Source organism: Lissotriton helveticus, chromosome 12 (assembly GCF_964261635.1).
Source record: "Lissotriton helveticus chromosome 12, aLisHel1.1, whole genome shotgun sequence".
Classification (NCBI taxonomy): Eukaryota; Metazoa; Chordata; class Amphibia; order Caudata; family Salamandridae; genus Lissotriton; species Lissotriton helveticus.
The window spans coordinates 281,724,267-281,745,750 of NC_136073.1; the positions used below are offsets into that span (position 1 = coordinate 281,724,267).

At 46.4% G+C, this 21,484-nt stretch overlaps 1 protein-coding gene across 3 annotated transcripts in view; it reads right to left on the reverse strand.

Annotated features, from left to right (window-relative positions):
- ANKRD27 (ankyrin repeat domain 27) overlaps window positions 1-21,484 on the reverse strand; it is a 582,242-nt gene that overhangs the window by 300,619 nt on the left and 260,139 nt on the right. For all 3 annotated transcript variants that reach the window (XM_078670366.1, XM_078670365.1, XM_078670368.1), the window contains 2 exons: window positions 21,250-21,377; window positions 19,607-19,689 (listed from right to left, as the gene is read on the reverse strand). In XM_078670366.1, the coding sequence (XP_078526492.1) occupies window positions 19,607-19,689; window positions 21,250-21,377 (211 nt within the window). The remainder of the gene's footprint in view (window positions 1-19,606; window positions 19,690-21,249; window positions 21,378-21,484) is intronic.

Here is a 21,484-nt window from a genome sequence, read left to right on the forward strand (position 1 = left end):
TCAGCTTGCTAGATGACTTCGACCGCAAAGAAGAGCTGCCACGGTGTTGGCCTAGAGAGCGGAAACCGGTCCATGCCCTCGACTTGAAGCAGGACTTACAAGAGATCTGTGACTTTTTTGATGTTTAGCAAAATACTGCTTTGCATCATGGTCCTGGATCACCTTCGGATGCTCGAGGGCAGAGTCACAGAGTCATCATAAGACTTGGAGTTGTGCCCAGAGCCCATACACCAAAGACACACCATATGCGGATTCATCACCAACATCTATTTACAACAGTCAGTTCATGGTCTGAAGCCTGTAGTTTTAGGTGGGGACATCATTCACTTGCACACTGGAATTCAGTTTGAAAAAAATTAAACAGACGAAAAAGGGAGCATAGCACCAGTTCTGTGTTTGTAAGCGCAAAAACAAAGAAATAATATCAGTGCGCACGGGTGGCGCTTACTTACAGCTCCACTCTGTCATTTCTGTCACTATTCATTAGAATAGTGCTTCCCAAACGTTTTAGAACCACAACCCAATTTTTAGAATGACAAACGTTCCCGACTCACCTAGCTTTAACAGACATGAGGACGGTACATTTTTAGTGTAACTAAAGCATTATATGGCAGTGCACTGTTATGTACAGACAGCACATATCCATTGAAATATCCACTACATTGCACAGATACAGTAGTTAACAGATAAAACTATATTGCACACAAATGATGTGTGTGGAAATCGGGGTTCAGTGAATTTTTTTTTATTTTATAAATTTTTATTGCAGAGTCACAGTGATCAAATAACAAATACTCAGGCACCCTCAATTGTCCCGGATAGCGCCTCTCATTCCCACCGGTGGATACACGGCCATTGAGCCCACACCCCGGAGGTCGGGCGGCAATTTTCAATCAAGCGCTTTTGTGTAGACCAGTGTATTTTTCAGAGCATTTCAAGGGCTAATCTCAACTTCTGCAGTTTTTTCTTTTGCTGAAAAACTCCCCCCCCCCCCTTTGAACAATGAAAAACATAGGTAAATGCATCCTTCAAACTAAATGCAGAAAGAAATCCAGCAGCAGCCACCCCCTCTCACCCACCCCCCCTCTCCGCCCACGTCAGTTATGTCACTTTCTATATCCTCATCACACTTCTTAGGTATCGTACAACAGTCCCGGGTGCATTATTTATTTGGCAACTTCTCTTTGTCACCGTTCCCTCAAACCCCACCCTCAACCAGAGGGTCCACACTCACATCCCTCCATCTAGTCCTCGGTATCGTCTCCATTTAGACCAAACTCTACGGAATTTTTTGGGGCAACCCCTGGCCTTATACGTCACCCGTTCGGCTGCCATGTATATGTCAAGCCCCCTTCTCCACTCCTCCATGTCGGGGGGCTCTGGTGCTCCCCAATGTTTTGCAATGTCTCGTTTCGCCACCACCAGTGCCAAGACCAGGAATATAAGAAGGGGCGTGTCAGGTCTACCTCGTTGGTCATACCCAATAGAGCTAATTTGGGCTCCTGCGTGATCGAGACCTCTAGGACCTCCTCCAATTCTTTGAACACCTGGGTCCAATATATTTGTATGACACTGCATGACCATAACGTGTGGTAAAAACCACCAATCTCCCGAGTGCATCTAAGGCAGTTTGGGTCCTCAATTTTTCCCATTCTACATAGCCGCTGCCTGTCATAGTAGGTTCTATGGAGTATATTCAGCTGAATCAATCACAGTCGGGACTTGATAGCTACCTCCCGGGGATGCATCAGTACTGTGTCCCAGTCCAGGTCCTCCATCTCTCCCACCTCCGCCTCCCAAGTGGCCCTGAGCTTTGCCAAATCCCCCAGCATATGGTTAGTCAAAGTCTTATATGTCAGGGATACTGCCTTCCCCTGCATCTGTTCCTGTAGGAGCCTCCCCTCTAGAGGTGCATATTCTGGGATATCTACGAGCGCGATTTTTTGGGCCTGCCAGGCGTGCCGTAGCTGCATATATTTAAACTGTTGTGTGTTGTGGAGCCCGAAGTCTGACTTAAGGGTCTGAAACGATTTGAATTCCCCCCTGGCAATTACATCCCCTATGGTGGAGATGCCAATATCATCCCATCTCTGAAAACCTTTTAGGTTGTGGAGTTCCGTTAACCACTGGCAGTGCCACAGCGGCGTCTGTCGTGTTGGCTTTTTATCCCATCCCATACGACGGTTAGCCTTCCTCCACGCGTACAGCGTCACCAACGTGGCCGGGAGGAGGGAGGTCCGCCCCGGAGACCCATAGAGGAAACACAGTAAATTTTTGGCCGACATTGTAGCTCTTTCTAGAGCATACGTTGGGTGATCCGCTGGGACATGGAGCCAATCATTTATTGGTGTCAGATGTTCCGCCCAGTAGTAGGCCTCTAGATTTGGGAGTGAGATCCCACCGCTGTATTGATGTCTCTGGAGAGTGGACAGAGCCACCCTTGCATGCTTGCCTAACCAGAGAAAGGATCTCAAATCTGCATGAATCCTATGGAAGACCGACGCCTGTATCGGATAGTACTCATTTTGTAGAGCGTAGAGGAATTTTGGCAACGTGACCATTTTATACATGGCCGCCCTCCCAAGGTGAGTCAGCGGGAGCTGTCTCCACCGGGTCATATCCGCTACTGCATTAAGTATGATCCTTTCTATGTTCCTACTAAAGGAGAGGGCCTCGTTTACGGTAATGAACACCCCGAGGTACTGGAAGCCCTCGGTAGTAGTCAGAAGGTCGTCTGGCAGAGTTCCCCATCGATCGCACCCCCAGGGTCATAAAGCACTGATTTGTGCCAGTTTATTTTGTGACCGGCCATCCTGCCGTAGCTTTCTATTTCTCGGAAGAGCTCTGGGATCGTGGTTTCTGGTTCTATTATGTAGAGTAAAACGTCGTCTGCGTAGAGTGAGATTTTTTCAGGCATCGAGTCAGTGGCGCCGCTTGTAAAACCGCGGATGTCAGTGTTCTGTCGGACCCTGGCAGCCAGCACCTCTATTGTAAGCGTGAACAAGAGGGGGGACAGGGGGCATCCCTGTCGGGTACCTCTCTGAATCTGAAACTCTCGAGATAGAGTCCCATTCACCCGCACTCTGGCCTTAGGGGCAGTGTAAAGGAGCCGTATCCACCGAATGAAATTGGGACCAAAGCCGAACTTACATAGAACAGCGAAAAGGAATGGCCAGTGCACTGCGTCAAACGCCTTTTTGGCATCTAAGGAGAGGAACCAGTGGGGGTCGGCGCGGCCCCGCACCTCTTGCAACCAGTTATGGGTCCTTCTAACATTGAATTTGGTGGCCCTGTCTGGTAGGAATCCCCATTGATCTAGATGCACTAGATCTGTGATCACAGCTCGCAGTCGGGTAGCCAGGATGGTGGCCAACAGCTTCACCTCAATGTTCAGTAAGGAGATGGGTCGATATGAGGCGCAATCCACGCGTGGTTTGCCCTCCTTATAAATCGGGACAATCGTTGCCCTCGCCAGGTCAGGGGGCAGCTCTCCCTCCTCGAAGGCGCCTGTAAAGAGTCCCCCAAGATGTCGTGACAGTAGGTCTGCTGTCCGCTTGAAGAGCTCTGCCGGGAAGCCATTGGGTCCTGGGGTTTTACCGGTCCTCAATCTGATAATGGCCTTGGTGATGTCATCCACCGTTATGGCCGTCTCTAGGGCCTCCATTGACTCAGGGGGGAGGGACGGCAGGACTGCCGCATCTAGTTAGCATAGCGCCTCCTCCTGTGTGGCAAGGTCACGCGCCGCATAGAATGCCTCAAAGTGCGTGGCAAAAGTTTCGGCTATCTCCCTATCCGTGCTAACAATAACGCCGTTTCCGGCTTGCACTCCATCAATCCATCTCGCCGCCCTCTCTTTCCTGCTGAGCCACGCCAAAAGCTTCCCCGACTTGTCCCCTACGTCATATAGCCTGTGGAGGGTGGCAAGGGCCTGGGTCTTCGCTTCTTCTTTCACCAATTCCCTATACTGTTTCTGGACATCCAGCAGCTTTCTGAGGGTCTCGTCGCGTTTTTGGGTGAGATATTCCCTTTCTCTTTCTAGGATCGTCTGTTCTAGGGCGGTCACCTCTGCCTGGAGTTTACGTCTTTCTTCACCCCGCCTAGAATTTATCCTATCCCTAAGGACCGGCTTCAGGGCTTCCCACAGGGTGACCTTTGAGTCCACCGTGCCCACATTCTCAGCCAAATACACCTTAATGTCAGCCCGTACACCTCTAAGTAGGGTCGCATTTTGTAAATCCCAGGCCGCCAGGCGCCAAGTTCCCGTGTGTCTAGCCTGGTCTCGTCCTACCCTTACATACAACGGCGAATGATCTGATATACCCCTGGCCCTGTATTCTGCAACATCATCTATTCTCAGGTATTGGCGGGACATAAAAACATAGTCAAGGCGCAAGAACACCTTATGTGCCCCGGAGTAGTATGAGTATGCTTGTGTTGCCGGGTAAAGCCACCTCCAAATATCTGTAAGTCCTATGGCGGACATCTAGCTGCAGAGTGTTGTCTGGGTCTCGCCTCTCGCCCCTTCTCCTGATCTACCGAGTTGGGTGTCCATAACATCATTGAAGTCCCCTCCCACCACTTGTATGGTATCTGAGGTCTCTAAGAGTATGTGGTTGAGCGCCGTAAGAGTACGTGGTTGCAGTTTGGGCGGTGCATATACCGAGACAAGTGTGTAGGTGCGTCTGTTCCAGGTGCCCTGCACTCCAGCGTATGTTCCTTGTGGGTCCAGCCAGGTGCGGGTAATGCAAAATGGGGAGGCTATGTTAGCGATAATCGCCACCCCTCTAGAGTCCGATGTGTATCCCGCATGTGCCAATACCCTGTGTCTCCCCCTTGCGAGAAAAGCGCATGCAGTACCCCGGAGGTGTGTTTCCTGCAGGAAGGTAAAGTCCGGATCCACCCTTTTGATATAGGCGTTCACCAGTCCCCTCTTGATTTTAGAGCCCAAACCGTTGACATTCCATGTCAGGATACTCAGTTTCCTATCAACCCCTATCGGTGTAGCTATGGTATTTGCCATTGGACTGCGAGGTAAGTGCATGTGGTCCAATTCCGGCATGTGCAGGTGGTGCGTGAGCTCAATGTGCGCTGCTGCATAAATCTAGTGCAAGTGGCCCCCCTCCCTCCCTTGACCCTCTCCTTCCCCAACTTGAGAGAGTTTGGAAACTTGCAATCCCCCCCCACCTACCTCCCCGCCTCCCTCCCCTTCCAGTTCCATCCTACCATAGGACCAAACTATCCGCAGGTGAAGGCCTGTCGCCCTCCCACACATCCCTCCCTTCACAAACTCAAAAACAGTAAGAGAAACTTAAAGAACATAGAAGGGCGTGGTAACTTGCGTGCTCCCACATGACGAGCTGCAATCCCCTGAATCCCAGAGCACCATCTTTCACGAGCGTGAGTCTTGCGTGACCATTTCAGGCGCGCCGGATCGTCCCGAGGAGTACTGCTCCAAGTGGTGGATTTCCTGGACTAGTGGGTGGATCAAGTCCTCCACCTCCTCCTCTCCTCCAGGTGCGCGGCCCTCCGATTCTTCCTCTTTATCTCCTTCTGAGCGGATGCCATTGCGCAAGCAACTGAACCTGGAGCCCGCCACTGAGTCATTTCCAGGTGCCGTCGATCCACCACCCCGAATGTCTTCCGTGGCACGGGATCGGTATGGAGTCGCTGGTGTCAACTTTCTCACTCTCCGCGATTTTCGTCTCTGTGGTTATGCATCTCCCAGCGTGTCCTCTCCCGTAGTGATCTCTCCAGGACTTCTCGCCCTACGGCTTCTCTGCTATTCAGTACAGGGCGTTCCTCGAGCCATTGCCAGGCGTCCTCTGGGTGTGAGAAAAAGATGGCTTTATCTTTGTAGATCACCTTGAGCTTAGCGGGGAAAAGGAGCATGTATTGAATGTCCAGGGACCTCAGTTTTGCCTTCACAGAGTCAAAAGATCAACGTTGTTTCGAAACTTCCTGGCTGTAGTCCGGGAAAATCATTATGGTAGTGTTCTCCGAGCGTATCTCCCCCATTTGTCTGGCTTCTCTCAAGATTAGATCTCTGTCCGCAAAATTCAAGAAGCGCGCTATAACCGGTCTCGGTCTCGCTCCCTCCGGAGGTTTCGCTAGGAGGGCCCTGTGTGCTCTTTCAATGATGAAACACGGGGAGAACTGTGCTGTCGGGAAGGTGGTCTTCAACCAGGCGTGGAGGAACGATGTCATGCTTGTCCCTTCAATTCCCTCTCTAAAACCCACGAAGCGCAGGTTGTTGCGTCTTGATCTATTTTCCGCTTCGTCCACCTTCCACAGCAGCTGGCGGTGCGAGGCCTGCAGTTCCGCCATGTCTTTCTTCAGGGCGGATATCGCAGCGTCGTTGTCGTTTATCCTCGTTTCAGTCTCCGTCACCCTCTTGGACAGTTTCCGGAAATCTTGCCGTAAGAGTGTAACCTCGGAGCCCACTTCCCCGATCTTCACCTCCAGGGCCGCCCGGGACTCTTGGATGTCCGTTCTGGATGCTTGAATTGCCTCCATCAGTAGCGCTGTATCGGTCCGCACTCCGGGTGTCAACGAGTGGTGCTCCGCCACGTGTCTTGGCGCCGCAAAGTTGTCCATGGGGCCTTGTTTCGTGGTTTTAGGGATCACGTCTCTTTTCCCCATGGCTGTGCTTTCTTCGGGTGGGGGCCCCCGGGACTGGCCTCAAGCTTCAGACCCCTGACGAGCCAATAATATGGTTGGGGGGGAGGGGGGGAAGTTGTCTTATTGTGTAGGTTGCAGACCCTTGACCCCCCGGCCAGTGATAAATGCGGCTCCTTCCGTTGTGTCCGTCTCCGTCTCGCGTGCCCGTATGAACGTGGTTTCACCAACTGCCACCCACGATGAGCACTGCGCCGTCGGGCACCCAGGGCCACTACCACCGTCTTCACCGCTGGTACTCCGGGTCTCCCCCAGACAATCAGGCGGGCAGGGCAGCGAGCGAACAGCTCTCCGGCGGTCGCCCGGGGGGGAGGAGGGGGGGCGCGAGCTCCGCTACCTCACCGTGGGCAGATCGCTCCCTCATCGGTCATCTCCTTCGGGCAGCTCCCGAGCACCGCAGCCATTTTGGTACAGGATCCGGGTCCTTGGGAAAGGCTCAGTGTTCCTGTGTCAGCCGTCCCCCGAAGCCGCTCCTCCGTCGGAGTAGTACCGGAGCAGCTCCGCCCCCGGGCTTCACAGCCTGCAGGTGTGTGCGGGGGAAAACGAAGGCGACAAGCCCGGCTCCCTCTCACCGGCTCCGGGTCGCGTCGGCCGCCATCTTGGTAAAGGCGGCCGGTAGTCGGTGTCACCCGTGTTCCTCACCGCACTCCGGGCAGCCAGCACCGCGGACCGACCTGTCCGCCGCATCTTCGAGGCTGCGTTCTCCGACCCCACCTGGCCTCGGGATGGCTCCTATGCGCCCCGGCAACTCTCGGGTTCCATGACCGCCATCTTGGCCTCGCTGAGAGGCGCATAGTCGGGGCTTCAGGCTTGGTTTGTTGTGGAGCCCCGCACCGTCGGAGCGGTGAATGGACCTCCGGAAGACCCCGGGGGGCTGCGGCTCCCGTTAGCCGGCGTGGTGCTTCATTGGGGATGGCGAAACGGCGGATCTTTGTGCAGCTCGTCGGGAGCTCCGGCAAGGCACGTCTCAACCAGCCATGCTGCTAGCCACGCCCCCTCGGGGGTTCAGTGAATTTTAATCATTTGTGCATCACCAAGTAAAATGTCTTGATTTGTTTTGACCCTATTAAATTTCTTGTTTCCATCACTATGTTTAAAATAGATTTTGGTTGCTTTTACAATGAAGAACAAAAGGCAAAAGTAGTGGAGTTCATAGTGCATGTGGAAACATCTATCACACAGTTTTAACTATAGCACTGGGAAACCCTGTTGAAAAGCTGTGCACTTTATAAATCCTTAAAATAAATAAACTGGTACATACCAAGTTGTGCTTACTGCTGAATGTATACTGTTTATTTACAGGTATGTACATTTTGTTGAGTACTACAAAAAAAGAAATCTCACAGCCTTTCCTTTCACAGTTTTTACCCTGTATTCCTAGCGGGATCTATGACGCAGACCACAGTCTATTGTTTAGTGTTTTTTTAGGTCTAGCCTACGCACCCGCGCATGCGCAGCATGGGAAAAAGACCTTTAGCCATCGATTCGGTTTTGAGGCCAAAAACGTGCACGCGTTGCATTGCTTTCAATGGCAACGCGTGCACGTTTAGAGATTCCCTTGCGGGAGCGAGCAGCTGGCGCGATATGTTAGCAATTATCGCGCCTTGCTGCTCGCTCCCACAAGGGAATCCGGCGCAGGCCCCCTCCGCTCTCCCCTCCCCCTGCTGTCGCGAGCGCTTGTTTTCTTTAGTTTCTGAGCGTGAGCTCCGTTTGTGTCCAGCGAAAAAAGGTTGCAATTGTCTTAACACGTTTCATTCTGCCACTTCACCAGAACATTTCAATGGCAATTAAATTCAGTGCATCACGTTCTCCTGTCGTGTAAATGTGGTTCAGTATATTTTGGGGGTTCCCTCTGGATATCGGGGTAACCCTAGCTTCTTACTGGTTTGATGTGACTTCAGAAGCGTCGTATGAGCCCTGGTCGCTTTTCACGTGGATGCAGATGATGAATGACCCCTCGCGCCACTCCCCCACCAGTTTCCCCTCCCCTCATCTCTTTATGAGACCCGCTCCATGAAAGGGTGCTCTTCGAAGATTCCAAAGCACCCCAGGGTGCTGACCACCATAAGGGCGCTGGTGCTCCCATCAGCAGTCTCCATATGACTGAGGTCCAAAGAAGAGTGTGTGGGGGTGCAGTGAGGCACCCGACCAGTACACAAAAATGTTGCACACATGCATCCAGAGGGCCGGGCAAGGCCAGAGAACTTAAATAAAGGGTTAGACTGCTTGTGGTCAGAGTATGTTAAGAACCAAACCTAACTGCTGTGTGTAATTAGCCCTTCGCTGCAAGATCCAGGGGGGTGCCCACCCTCCCAGACTTCAGCTCACGACAGGGGTGACTACATTTGTTTTCGCCCAGGGCGCTCCTTGAGAAAAAGCCAACTGTGAGTGCAGTCTGTGCTACCTGTGCCAACGCAGGGGGAGACTGCAGCTGCACTGGGACAGCACATATTTTATGCAAACTCTGATTCTCTGTCCCAGCCTACACAGGGTGACCTACACCACAGACAGGGGCACGGCACACGGGCTGTAATTCAGCAGTAGGGAGGCAAAGAGGCTGGTGAAATGCATCACAAATCGGAAGGGAGGACAATGGGGCTTGCGAGAGATGATACCCAAGACACGTGACAAGAAGGGTCTTGCTGTGCTCCCAGGACGTAGACCAAACCTTTATTGCTTTGTCATTTAGTTTGCCCTACAGCTGGGGTGTCCAAAGTAGGTTCAGGAGGGCTGCATCCATGGCAGATTTTTAGAACATCCTCATAAAATTAGATTTTATAGTTTACATATATAGTGGCTATCAACAAAGGCAGACATGGTTCTGGCCACCCTGGATCTTCTTTGGTCCTGGCTGCACTACTTACCCACGTGTACCTACAAACCCCCTGCACATTGTTTTAAGGCCGTCCACATCTTTTACTTTGCCCTGACTCTTGCCATTGTGCCGTCCCAGGGGTCAAGTCAGGACTCCAAGTCCCATGATGCACTAAAACCCCCACTGGGTGACCTGCTCTCAAAAAATCATCTGAAATTACCCATGCTTTTCTAAGTTTCATTATTTGAGGGTCTTTGCCTTTTGTACCCGGGCATGCTCTTTGTCTGCACCTCATCATGAATGAAACCCCAAAGTGTTTATAGGTGTTGTCCTGATACAGAAGCTAAGACATACCTCAGAGTGCCAGGAAGGGTAAATGCCAATGTCAGCGCGCTCACGAGCGACTGGTTTCACTGCAGAAATGCTTTTCACGTATTATCTGTCCGTTTACGTGCATCGTTTGACTGGTATTTTACAAAGCAGAAACTATACAAATTGTGAAGTATCATAAATTTCAGACAAAACAACCACCGAGTTTCTGCCCTAAGTAAAGAGAGCTGTGTTTTCGAGGGGGTGTTGGTTAAAAGTGTTATGTCGCATGAACTAGATATTTTTTATTATTTACCTTGCAGGGTATAGGGGTTGCTGTGACACCCTGTCAACCCCACATGCCCTGTTTCTGCATCTAAATAGTTGGACGACCCCAGAAGCAACGGCGAGATCCCTGCAACACACCAAACTGCGATTCCTTTTAAGGACGGAAGGGTCTGTTTTTGTTGCGCCTTATTGTTCCTGGGGAATGTTTCCTGCCTGCTGAAAAGTCGCAGTGAGGGGGCGGTGGTGATGACTTAAAGGGAAAGGCTCCACACTTCACATCAAACACCCCTGTTCGGTGGTGGGAGCAGACGGCTTGAAATCCGACATCTCGTTAAGGTTATTTATGGGTCATTTGGCTGAAGTGCAAACCTCGGAAAAGGGTTTTTTCGCAATGCGTTTTCTCTTTGGAATGTGCCAGGAGAGCATTTTGGCCGTATTGCCTGCCAGCCTCCCCCTGCTCACCATTCACGGAGAGTAATGGCTTTTGGAAAAAAGATGCGAGCCCTGGGGAGAAGAGGTGAAGCTGGGCGAAAAGACCAGCCTGGCTTTTATTTAAACACATCATCTTGCAAAAACAAACACACATCCTTGTTTGAAAGGCGCGCTCCTATAACCCACCGTGGGAAACATGCTTTTGTGTTTTTTCTTCACAGAGCTGATATGCACATTTAAACTGTTAATTCAATATCTACTCCATGATCCAGTTTCTCTTTTGAGGAGATATGGAAATAGTTAAACTGGTCGTCCAACTTTTGAAAGATTTTTGTTCTGCTTAATATAACAACCGGGCACGTTTTGTTTATAGTTTGTAAAGCAAATGTGATAATGTTGTTGATTTTTCCATTTTTATATTTTATATTGTGGCTGTTTCACTCTGGCATAGGTCATTGTTGTACAGACTGGTGCCCCGAAGGAGCAAGCATTGCCATAGCCAATAGGTTTCACTTTTGGGACCTTATAAGTATTTAGTTATGCAGCACAATATCCTTAGTGCAACAGAATCAACTGTTGCATCGCTAAACTCTTATAAGGTCCATAAGGCGAGACTATTGGCTATGCCAATGCTTGTTTATTTTTAGAGTTATTGGCATGATCCAAGGCTTTTGGTAATATCACTCTCCATCTTCTTCGAGAGGCTGGAGAGTCAGATCACTGGGTTGGCACTCGCGTCTGGGAAAGCCACGGCACTCCAGAAACATGGCCGGGAGTCAAGTACTGCCGGCGGCCTCCTGGCTTCTCGTTGACTCCTCTGACACAGACGGTCCTTTCTCCTCCTGATGGTAATCTCTGGCCCTCAGCTATTCTTTCAGGCCGTCCGGTGTTCTCTCCTCCACGATTCCAATGGTGTCGGTCAGTAGGAAAATGCTACTTACCAGTATGCATCTGTTATTGGCATGTAGATCTGCAGATTCACACACTGTGCATAGATCGGCATCTGGTGTTGGGCCCTGATGTTTGTTATCCTTGAAAAGTCTTTGGAATTCACAAGATAAGTGACTCCTCCTTTGGATCATAGTGTACATGGGCATTGGCTCCATCTTCAGATTGTTTTTTCGCCAGCAGGGAAATGATGGAGTTTTGTGAGAAACAGAAAAGATGCCCATGTATGTTGCATCTAAGTAAGATAATACTGGAACAGATAAAGGAAGCCGGGGATGCGGGTGGGCGTGTGTGAACCTGCAGCTCTACATGCCAAGATTGTATAGCAGTACTCCACCCTAGCGCCGACCACCAGTATCTGTTGCAGTCGTTTGAAATAGTGTTTTGAGTACATCCTTGCCCACACTAGCTTGTTGTTTTGCTTGCACATCTACACAATAGTGTTTTGTGAATGTGTGCGGTGTAGACCATGTAGCTGCCTTGCAGATGTCATCTAAGGGAATGTTCCCTAAAAAAGACATTAAAGCCCCTATTTTTCTGGTAGAGTGAGCTTTAGGGGGAATAGATAATGTACGTTTTGCTTTTTGATAGCACATTTATATGCATTTGACAATCCACCTTGCAATTCCAGATTTTGATATGGGGTTGCCTTTATGTGGTGGCGAGAAGGATACGAAAAGTTGTTTTGTTTTGTGGTTTTGTTCTGTCAATATAATAAAAGAGTGCTCTTTTTACGTCTAGCGTATGAAGAGCTCTTTCTGCAACTGTTTGTGGTTGCGAGAAAAATATTGGCAACTGTACAGACTGATTGAGATGAAAGGGAGAAATAACTTTAGGAAGGAATTTTGGGTTTGTTCTGAGAACCACTTTGTTATGATGGAGTTGTAAAAATGGTTCTTGAATAGTAAGTGCCTGTAGCTCACTGACACTCTTCTAAGGGAAGTAATGGCCATTAGGAAAGCGACTTTCCACGTAAGAAATTGCAAATCGCATTTATGCAGAGGTACGAATGGAGGACCCACTAGTCTTGTGAGAAATAATGTTTAAGTTCCAGGTGAGGGTGGTACTCTGGGCAGAATTATTCTTTTGAGTCCTTCCATAAAGGCTTTGATGGCAGGTACTCTGAATAGTGACAAATGTAAATGTTGTCAGTTTTGTAAGTAGGCTGCTACGGCAGCAAGGTGTAACCTAATAGATGTGTATGCTAGATTACACCTTTGGAGATGTAGCAGATAACCTATGATGTGTTGGATTGACACATCTTAGGATTGATGTTGTTATTGTTGCAGTATATGACGAATCTTTTCCACTTGGCTGCGTACGCAAATTTGCCTGACCAACTCATCCATATCGCATTGCCTTTGGACAATGTGTGTGGATATCTGGCGGCGAAGTTTGAGCATTTGGCTGCCCCCACAACTGGAAAAATGGTTAAAGAACTTGTGAATGAAGTTCCCATTCGTGAATCTGTTGCGTCTGACGACTTAACAGATCTGCTATGTTGTTCTGGATGCCTGGAACGTGTTGGGCTAGGAGAAAAATGTTCTGAGGAACAGCCCATCTCCATATGCTTTGTGCTAGCTGAGGGAGCTGTATGGAGTGTGTCCCGCCTTGTTTCTGTATGTATTACATTGCTGTCATATTGTCGGTGCGGACTAGGACAGCTTTGCCTGATATTTGTTTTTGGAATGCCTTTAACGATAGGAAAATGGGTAGTAACTCCAGGTGATTTATGTGGAGCAACTTTTGTTGAAGTGTCCACGTGCCCTGTATAGTGTGATGTAATAGATGAGCTCCCCAGCCGGAGAGCGATGCGTCTGCTGTTAGCACTATCTGGGGAACCAGCTCGATGAACGGCTGTTCCTTGGAAAGGTTTTTGGTGTTCCACCACTGCAGAGAGCGATGGGTGCGGCCACCCACCAACACCAGATTTGTTAGCTGACCTTGAGCTTGGTTCCACTGACATGCTAAACATTGTTGTAGGGGACGCATCTGGAGTCTTGCGTGAGGTACTATAAATATGCAAGAGGCCATCATCCCTCTCAACTGTATGAACACTCAAGCTGGAAGAGTGTTGTGGCTGAAACTGTTTTATGAGGGTTTGTATGCTTGCTATCCTGGGTGGACTGGGATATGCTAATGCTATTGAAGTGTTTACTGTGCCACCGAGGTACTGTTGTATGTGGGACGGTAGTAGGTAAGACTTTGCGTGGTTTATGGTAAACCCTAAGTCGTGGAGTAGTTGGATGGTGGCTGAAGTGTGTTGTAGACACTGGTTATATGACTTGGCTTTGATGAGCCAGTCATGTAAGTATGGGAAGACATGAATTTGTTGTCTTCTTAGATGAGCTGCAACTACTGCTAGACATTTGGTGAAGACCCTGGGTGCTGTGGTGACTCTGAAGGGGAGTACCTTGAATTGGTAATGCTGACTGTCCACTACAAACCTGAGATATTTCCTGTGAGGGGTGTGAATGGGAATATGAAAGTAGGCATCCTTGAGATCTAGAGTGGCAAGGAATTCTCCTTGTGAGAACAGAGGAAGGACCTGTTGAAGTGTGACCATGTGAAAATGGTCTGATTGTATGTACAGGTTTAGGGGTCTGAGATACAAGATGGGTCTGAGAGAGCTGTCCTTCTTTTGAATGAGAAAGTACAGAGAGTAAACCCCTGTGTTTTGCTGATGTAGAGGAAGTGGTTCTATTGCATGTTTTTGTAGGAGGGAAATTACCTCTTGCCTTACAGCGATAAGTATTCTATAGACATTGGGCGCTGTCTGGGTGGTATGTTTGGGGGGGTAGCGGTGAGTTCTAGACAATAACCTGATTGAATGATTTGTCTTACCCACCTGTCTGTAGTAATGTTGTTCCAGACAGGTAGGAATTGTGTTAATCTTCCCCCGACTGGAGACGAATGGTTCGGGGGGAGTGGAGGGAAGTTATTGGGTAGGGTTGAAGGTGGAGCGAGTATAGTTGGTTTTGCCTCTACCCTTGTTATTATTACCTCGGTAGCCTCCTCTTTGATAACCTCTGGCAAATGAGGTCTGGGTGTGAGTTTTGTAGGATGTGGAAGTGTTGCCAGAGTAATAACCTCTGGAGGTGCCCTTGTAAGAGGAGCGACAAAAAGAGCGTCTGTGAGCTTGCGATTGTAAGGCTCCCATTGATTTAGCTGTGTCGGTGTCTTTTTTTATCTTTTCTAGAGATTAATCTACGTCAGGGCCAAAAAGGTGTTGCTCATCAAATGGCTGATTAAGTATTGAACTGTGCACCTCTGGTTTAAACCCTGAAATGCGTAGCCATGCATGTCTACGGAGAAGGACACTTTTGTTAAAGGCTCGGGAGGCAGTATCTGCCACGTCTAGAGCGCAACAAATGGAGGTGTTTGTTATGAGTTTACCCTCCTGTTTAAGATGGTTGGCCTTGGTCCTGCATTTGTCAGGAAGATGTTGCAATAGGTTCTCTAGCTCATCATAGTGTGCCCTGTCATATCTAGCCAGCAAAGCCTGCGCTTTGGCGATTCACCATATATTAGCCGCTTGTGACGCGGTGAGTTTACTAGAAGTGTCCAAAATTCCTTGTCTAGTGGCGAAGCCTCCCCTGACGTTTGTGAATTGGCTCTTTTTATGGCATTGGAGACCACTAAGGAATCCAATGGTATTTGTCCTTTGATGTAAACAGGGTCTGTAGGGGCAGACTTGTATTTCTTCTCTATCCTGGGGTTAATAACCCTAGCCCTAACATGATCTTTGAACACCTCAGGTGTGTGTTTAGTTACCCCTTTTAACATGGGGAGAACAGAAGTGGACCTTTGTGATGTATCAAATGTGTCCATTAAGAAATCCTCCTCCACAGGGTCTGTATGTAAATCTACCCCGTGGTATTGTGCAGCCCTGTGAACGAGTTAGTTGAAACCCATGGTGTCCTTTGGAGGGGAAGGCCTAGAGGGATATATGTCCTCCTGTGGTACGTAAGGGGCATCTGGTGTGCTTTAATCATCCCAAGAGCCTGGGGTGTAAGGTAGGCTGGGATCCCCTAATGGTTCATCATGTGCACCATCCCCCCTTTATCAGAGGTGTCATCATCAAGAGATGGGGGTGGAGATGGAGTAGGGGAGTGGTGTGGAGGAGGAGGCGGAGAAGGTATTCTGAGAGGAGATGTTGCAATGCCTCTCTTCTTTGGTGGAGATGGAGCCAGTAGAGGCATGTTCATTGTTCTCTTTTTGGAACTAAGAGTAAGTTGACCTGTCTTTGGGTCTTTTAGAAGAGTTTTTTGCTTTGGATCTGGGTGAAAAAGCTCTTCTGATTGAGGTTGGTCTTTAGGCACCGATTTTTTCGGGTCCGAAGGCTTGCGTGGAACCAGTTCCCGAGTGGTTTTCTGCTCCTTTGGCTTGGAAGCGTGAGTGGTTTTAGCCTGTATAGGAGCCTGCGGAACCAATTGCTTTTTCGGTACAGAGGATTTTTTTGGCTCCAAAGTCTGAGAATTTTCCGTCTTGGTAAGTGGCTGTTTGCTCGGTTCCGATGACTTTTTTGGAGTGGAGGGGTCGGTGCTGAAGGGTTTTGGTGCAGAGTGTGTTGACGTGGAGGCAGTGGTCAGCACGGAAGAGGACGACATTTTCTTTTTGGGTGCCGGGGTTTGTGTTTCGGCACTGATGGCAGGCTGACTCGGTCCTGAGTGGCCTGTAGGCTTATTTGTGGACTTTTTAGCCAGGCCCAAAGGCGGGGCATGAGAAGTCTTCTGTTGGTCTGCACCTGGGCCGAAGGTGAATGTGTTACCGAAGCCTTTTTCGGAATTGGGGGAAGTGAGCTGGGGTCGACGTCACTACTTACGACCCGCTGCCCCGGAGTGATGTCTTCGACGTTGGTAGTCCTGGGCTTCAGAGGCGCTGAGGAGGCCTTCCTCAACTCGCTCCTGTTCTGGTACATCGACGCCCTCTTGGAAGATGTTGTCTGTAATGGACGTAGACTTTCGAGCCATAGTTGTTTGAGCTCGACGATCCTGAATATTTTTCTTGGAGTGGAAGGAGGCGCAAGCTGGACAGTCTCTGGCTTCGTTCTCCGACGAAAGGCAGAGGTTACACACCTCATGAAGATCTGTGTGTGGAAACTTGGATCCACATTGAAGACACTTTTTAAATGGAGTCCTTTCCATGAGCCATATATCTTGGCCTAGGTAGGCCCGAAGGCCTTGGTCGACGACCGGAATCAAAGTCTTCGACTTGTAGAGATGCGTGTCCACTAGGGATCGCGATCGAAACAATACCGGAGAATGGGGTGAAGAATTGCGTCAAAAGTTGGATCGGTTACGGCACCGAACTGGATTGGGATAAACACATGTGAGCCCGATAGCGGGAAAAAACAATCTGAAGATGGAGCCGATGCCCATGCGCACTATGGTCCAAAGGAGGAGTCACCTATCTCGTGACTTCCAAAGACTTTTCCAGGACAACAAAGTGCAAAAATCTGGGCCCAACACCAGATGGCGATCTATGCACAGTGTGTGATCTGTAGCTCATATGCCTCCTTGTGTGTGCGGTCTACAGTCGAGCAGGCTTCTCTAAATCCTCTTCGGCGTTGACAACGTGCATCAGGGTTGGTAAATTTAAGGGACTGTGCCCCATAAATCTAATACGACCTCCTCCCAGTTCCAGTTTAAAAGGGTGAAGCAATGACTTCCGCCAGTCTTGTTCTCGAATGCCTGACCTGGCGTGGGCTGAGAAAACCAGAGAACAGGTGGATCAGTGTGAAAAAATGTATATTTTGACACCTTTAAAGTGACACGGTTTCAAAGCACCATCAAATATTTTCTGTACATGCATGCTTCTAGAAAGTGTGACTTATTTCAATTATGATACATATGCTGCACATTTTTCCCTCTTTCTTTAATTGTGTAACATTATTATCAATGACAATGTAATTCTACTGTGGATCCGGAGTTGGTTTCTGAAATAGACTTGATTTTGTCTAAGACAGATCCACATTTTTCATCGAGCACATTGAAAACTCTGTTAAGTACCAGATGAGTTGCACTCTTCGCATAGCAGCCTTCACAGAATTCAGACTAATATGAAGCTCAAAGAGTGCAATCCGTTACTTCTCGTGTAAGATGGACCTGAAATTACTTCAAGCTCTTTGCCTAAAAGGGCACATAGGTTTTACCAGTCTTGTAAGAAAAGCACACACATTTCTTTTAACAGGGGAGATTAGTGCACTGTTTAAAATGTGCAGAGAAAATTAAAAAGACATATAAAAAAAACAGGCATGTCCATTACAAAAACTGCAGAGACATCCGTCTTCCGTCCAAACAATTCATTAATATTGAAAAAAAACACAGATTGCCAGAAATTGAATGATAATCACACAATGAAAAAATGGAGGTGCCAATTAGGGTAAGAATGTTTTTTCTGGCAAAGGGAAAGCCTCACCATTTAGTACTAGTTACTTCTGCTACACATAGGAAAAGATGATTACCTTTTAGGGAGAACAAGTCACTTTACAGTCATTTAACGGAATCTTCAAATATCTAAAATTATGGTTTTAAACAACTAAATACAATAAATATAATACCATTTCCTAAGGTTGTAGTTTTTTTATTGTAAAGCATAGCTCATTTCAAGCTTTTCATAATAAAGACACTGAACATTTATCTCAGGTCATCAATTTTGCGATTAACAGGAGAACTCAAGACAGGAGCATGGCAGAATTGCAGGTGGACATGTGTAGAGGTACAACGTTTACCTGTAATAATAACACCCAGGATTACATCACTAAAGTGGTAGTGAAAAGAATAGTTTAAAAATGAGGTTAGTCTATTTACATTTATATGACTCACTAGCATGGTAATCCAGAACTTTCGTTTGCCAGTGAAGAAAGTTGTTGCTAGTCCAAATAACTTTTCAGACCAACATGAAGTACCAAATGTAAAGTTTTGGAATAGACAACAAAAGAGCGCAAGGATTATATAAGACTCCATCTTAATGATTAAGATCACTCTGTGCTCAATCCAACCGACGTTATCAGACAAGCTCAAAGACCTAGATACACACATGTCCTCAAATTCATGTATGTACCTATACCAATTTGGTATAACTTTTGCTGCAAAAATGCTTTAAAAATAAACCAACCATATAGATGTCAATGATGCCCTAGTAGTAACCCTCCTTTAAACAGAATTACACTAATGAACTTCTTTTCTTTTTACGATTAATTTTCCTTTGCTGCTTCCTTAACTGTATTTGAAAAACTTAAAAGGAATAATTAGTTTGGTGTCTAAGACTCTAATAACATTGGTAGTAGAACAGAAATGAATCTACAAGTCTGTTTTGTGGTCTCGACCTTATGGATTCAGTTTGGATATTAATACTAGTTATGCTATAGTATGCAATCTTATAGCCCACAAAATCACTCATGAGTTGTATCCAGGGGTAAGTAGTTAGTGGTAGGACCTGTAACTCCATTCCAGGAAAATAAACAAACTGATAAATCAGTTAAGTACAGCAAGTGAAATGAATAACCTGAAGAACAAAAAACAATGGTGTAGAATAAGAAGATACTTTTGAGACACAAAGTACAAAACAGAACCTAAAGGACTTAATATTTGGCTTACTCTATAGCCTTCTGCTCATGCTAGGAGGAGCTATGATACCTTACAATTCACGTATATGTATGTTTTGTAGTGAATCGGTAGTAACGCTAAGCCACATTATTCTTTTATGTCCATATTTTCTAGAGGAACATAGGGTTACATTTTCTTTTTAATTACAATACTCAACAGCCATAATGGTACTGCACTTTTAATAGAGGCAAAATATAATAAGTTTTGTTATGCCAATTGATTATTTTCAAAGGAGAATCAGGAAATACCTGACAAGTAGAGAATGTTGCTACAGTTAAAAGGTGTAACATTGTGTTTGTTGTTAGAATGTAATATATTTCAATTGCAATTATAAATGGAATTTTAAATGTATATTGGACTATCTTGCAATGATATGTAAATTATCTGTTATTATTTAGTACTGGAGGACTTTCACCTATATTTTCAAAAGAAACATAGATCATAATCTAATTAGATACAACAATCTTGTCACAAGCCATATACAAGGTTTTCTCTTCAACATCCATAGCATGCCAGAAGAAAGTCTTACCACAGATAGCAGCAATGTGAAGTGGTGTGTATCCCCTATCATCTCTGGAAAATGGAGTCACAATAGAAGGATCATTCAACTTCCTAAAAAGAATACAGTACATCAGGTATTAGTAAGTATGATCCACAAATTGTCTGTTAAGTACTGGTAATCAAGCATCTGTGTGGCTCATAAAATGAATAACTAAAACAGTTTAATGTAACCCATAACCTCCACAGCATCTTGCCACTTCCTAATGTAGATGGGTGCATCAGGTACTTGAGAGAAGTCATCACTGCCTAGTGAGATGCTTTACTCATTACAATTCTTATTACATAAGGGTAAGTCACTTGAAATACCTTTAAAAAAATAATAAATTAAAGTTACCACCTCTTTATTACCAAGTTACAAATATACTTGATCCGTAAGAACTTCTTTATTAGTATACTCAAGCAGTACAGACATGTATATACTTCACACAGAGGTGGAAGAGAGCCAATCATATCAACTGATGTGGGGGAGGAGGACTTGGAACACTGAAGACCACCAATATGAAATATATCCATTGTGTCCTCGCTTGTCTCATGACAATCATGGATTCAAGAGGAAATAAGGAATGTCACGACGAGAAAAGAAGCTCTTCGCCTGCTCTTACAGATATGAATCGGAAGGCACTACCTGGGTTCGGAAACAAGAGTGCAGTCTCTAGCTTAATAAATGGGCATGCATAAACTGTCTCGCGAATAAAGCAACTGGAGGTCACGAAAATCTCAATGTACCTACTCTTGATTTTGGGTAACCCCTTGCACTGTCACCCCTAATTTAATTAATAATTTTGTTTAGAACCCCTGATGTCGTTACTACAGAATCTAACCAAGTACAATATGATTTTCATTCCCATTAAAAAATGTAACAAAAACCTAAACCTGCTTGAAAAAAAAACAGTAGATGGAAATGGTGAGTGTTTGATGCAATCCTAGATTTTCTGAAACCCTCAGCATCAAAGAGAATAATATATCAATGTTCATAACTACACTATTTTCAAGAAATAGGTATTCATGCTTAATTATTCTTTTGAAAACTAAGAGGCATCCCAAAACATGGACTACTTTATTGCAATTTAAGACAACAAAGACTATTCATAATGAACTGGTTATTTTCCACAGACTATCTCTTATTCAGTGGAATTCCAAATATTTAAGAAAATGTCATAGTTCCAGTTCTTCTAACTCCTAGATAGCTCACAGAAGTGGGATACACACGTTTGGGTAGATTGGCTCCACTTCTAAGCAAAACCAAGTTTATGAAAAATAGATTAGCATGACTATGAAAAGACCAAAACATGACAATTCAGTAATTTAAATTTAACAAAAAAAGGGCTGGATAGGACCAACCATAACAATGTAAAAGTCTATATTCAATATTTTTTGCTGTTTGCATAATAGCAATCCTATAATGATTCTATTAGTTATTTTCTACAGGAATATTTTTAACAGTTATTATTGTAAGTTTGGGTTGTTAAAATTTGATTGGTGAAGTGCTAAAGATTCATCCTATGAAAAAAGTGAACCAAAACTTTAATCAGCACACCATTAATTTATTAGGCAAATCTGGGAGTGAATGCATACACACACACACCGTTGCTTTTGAACACTATACATTACCCTGAAACCAGCTTTTCACAACAGTCACAGGAACAAAGAGGATGGCATAGTTTCTGCACAGTATCTTCCTCACTTTCTGCTTGACTTAATAACCTCTCCACTTCTTTCTGGTTGCCAGATGCAATAAGCTGTAAAAGCAATAGACACCAATTAAATATCATCCAATACATTTTTTTAAAATATATTCTGAGAACGTTATCAATTAGGCTAGATGGGTGTTAACCACAAGTACTAA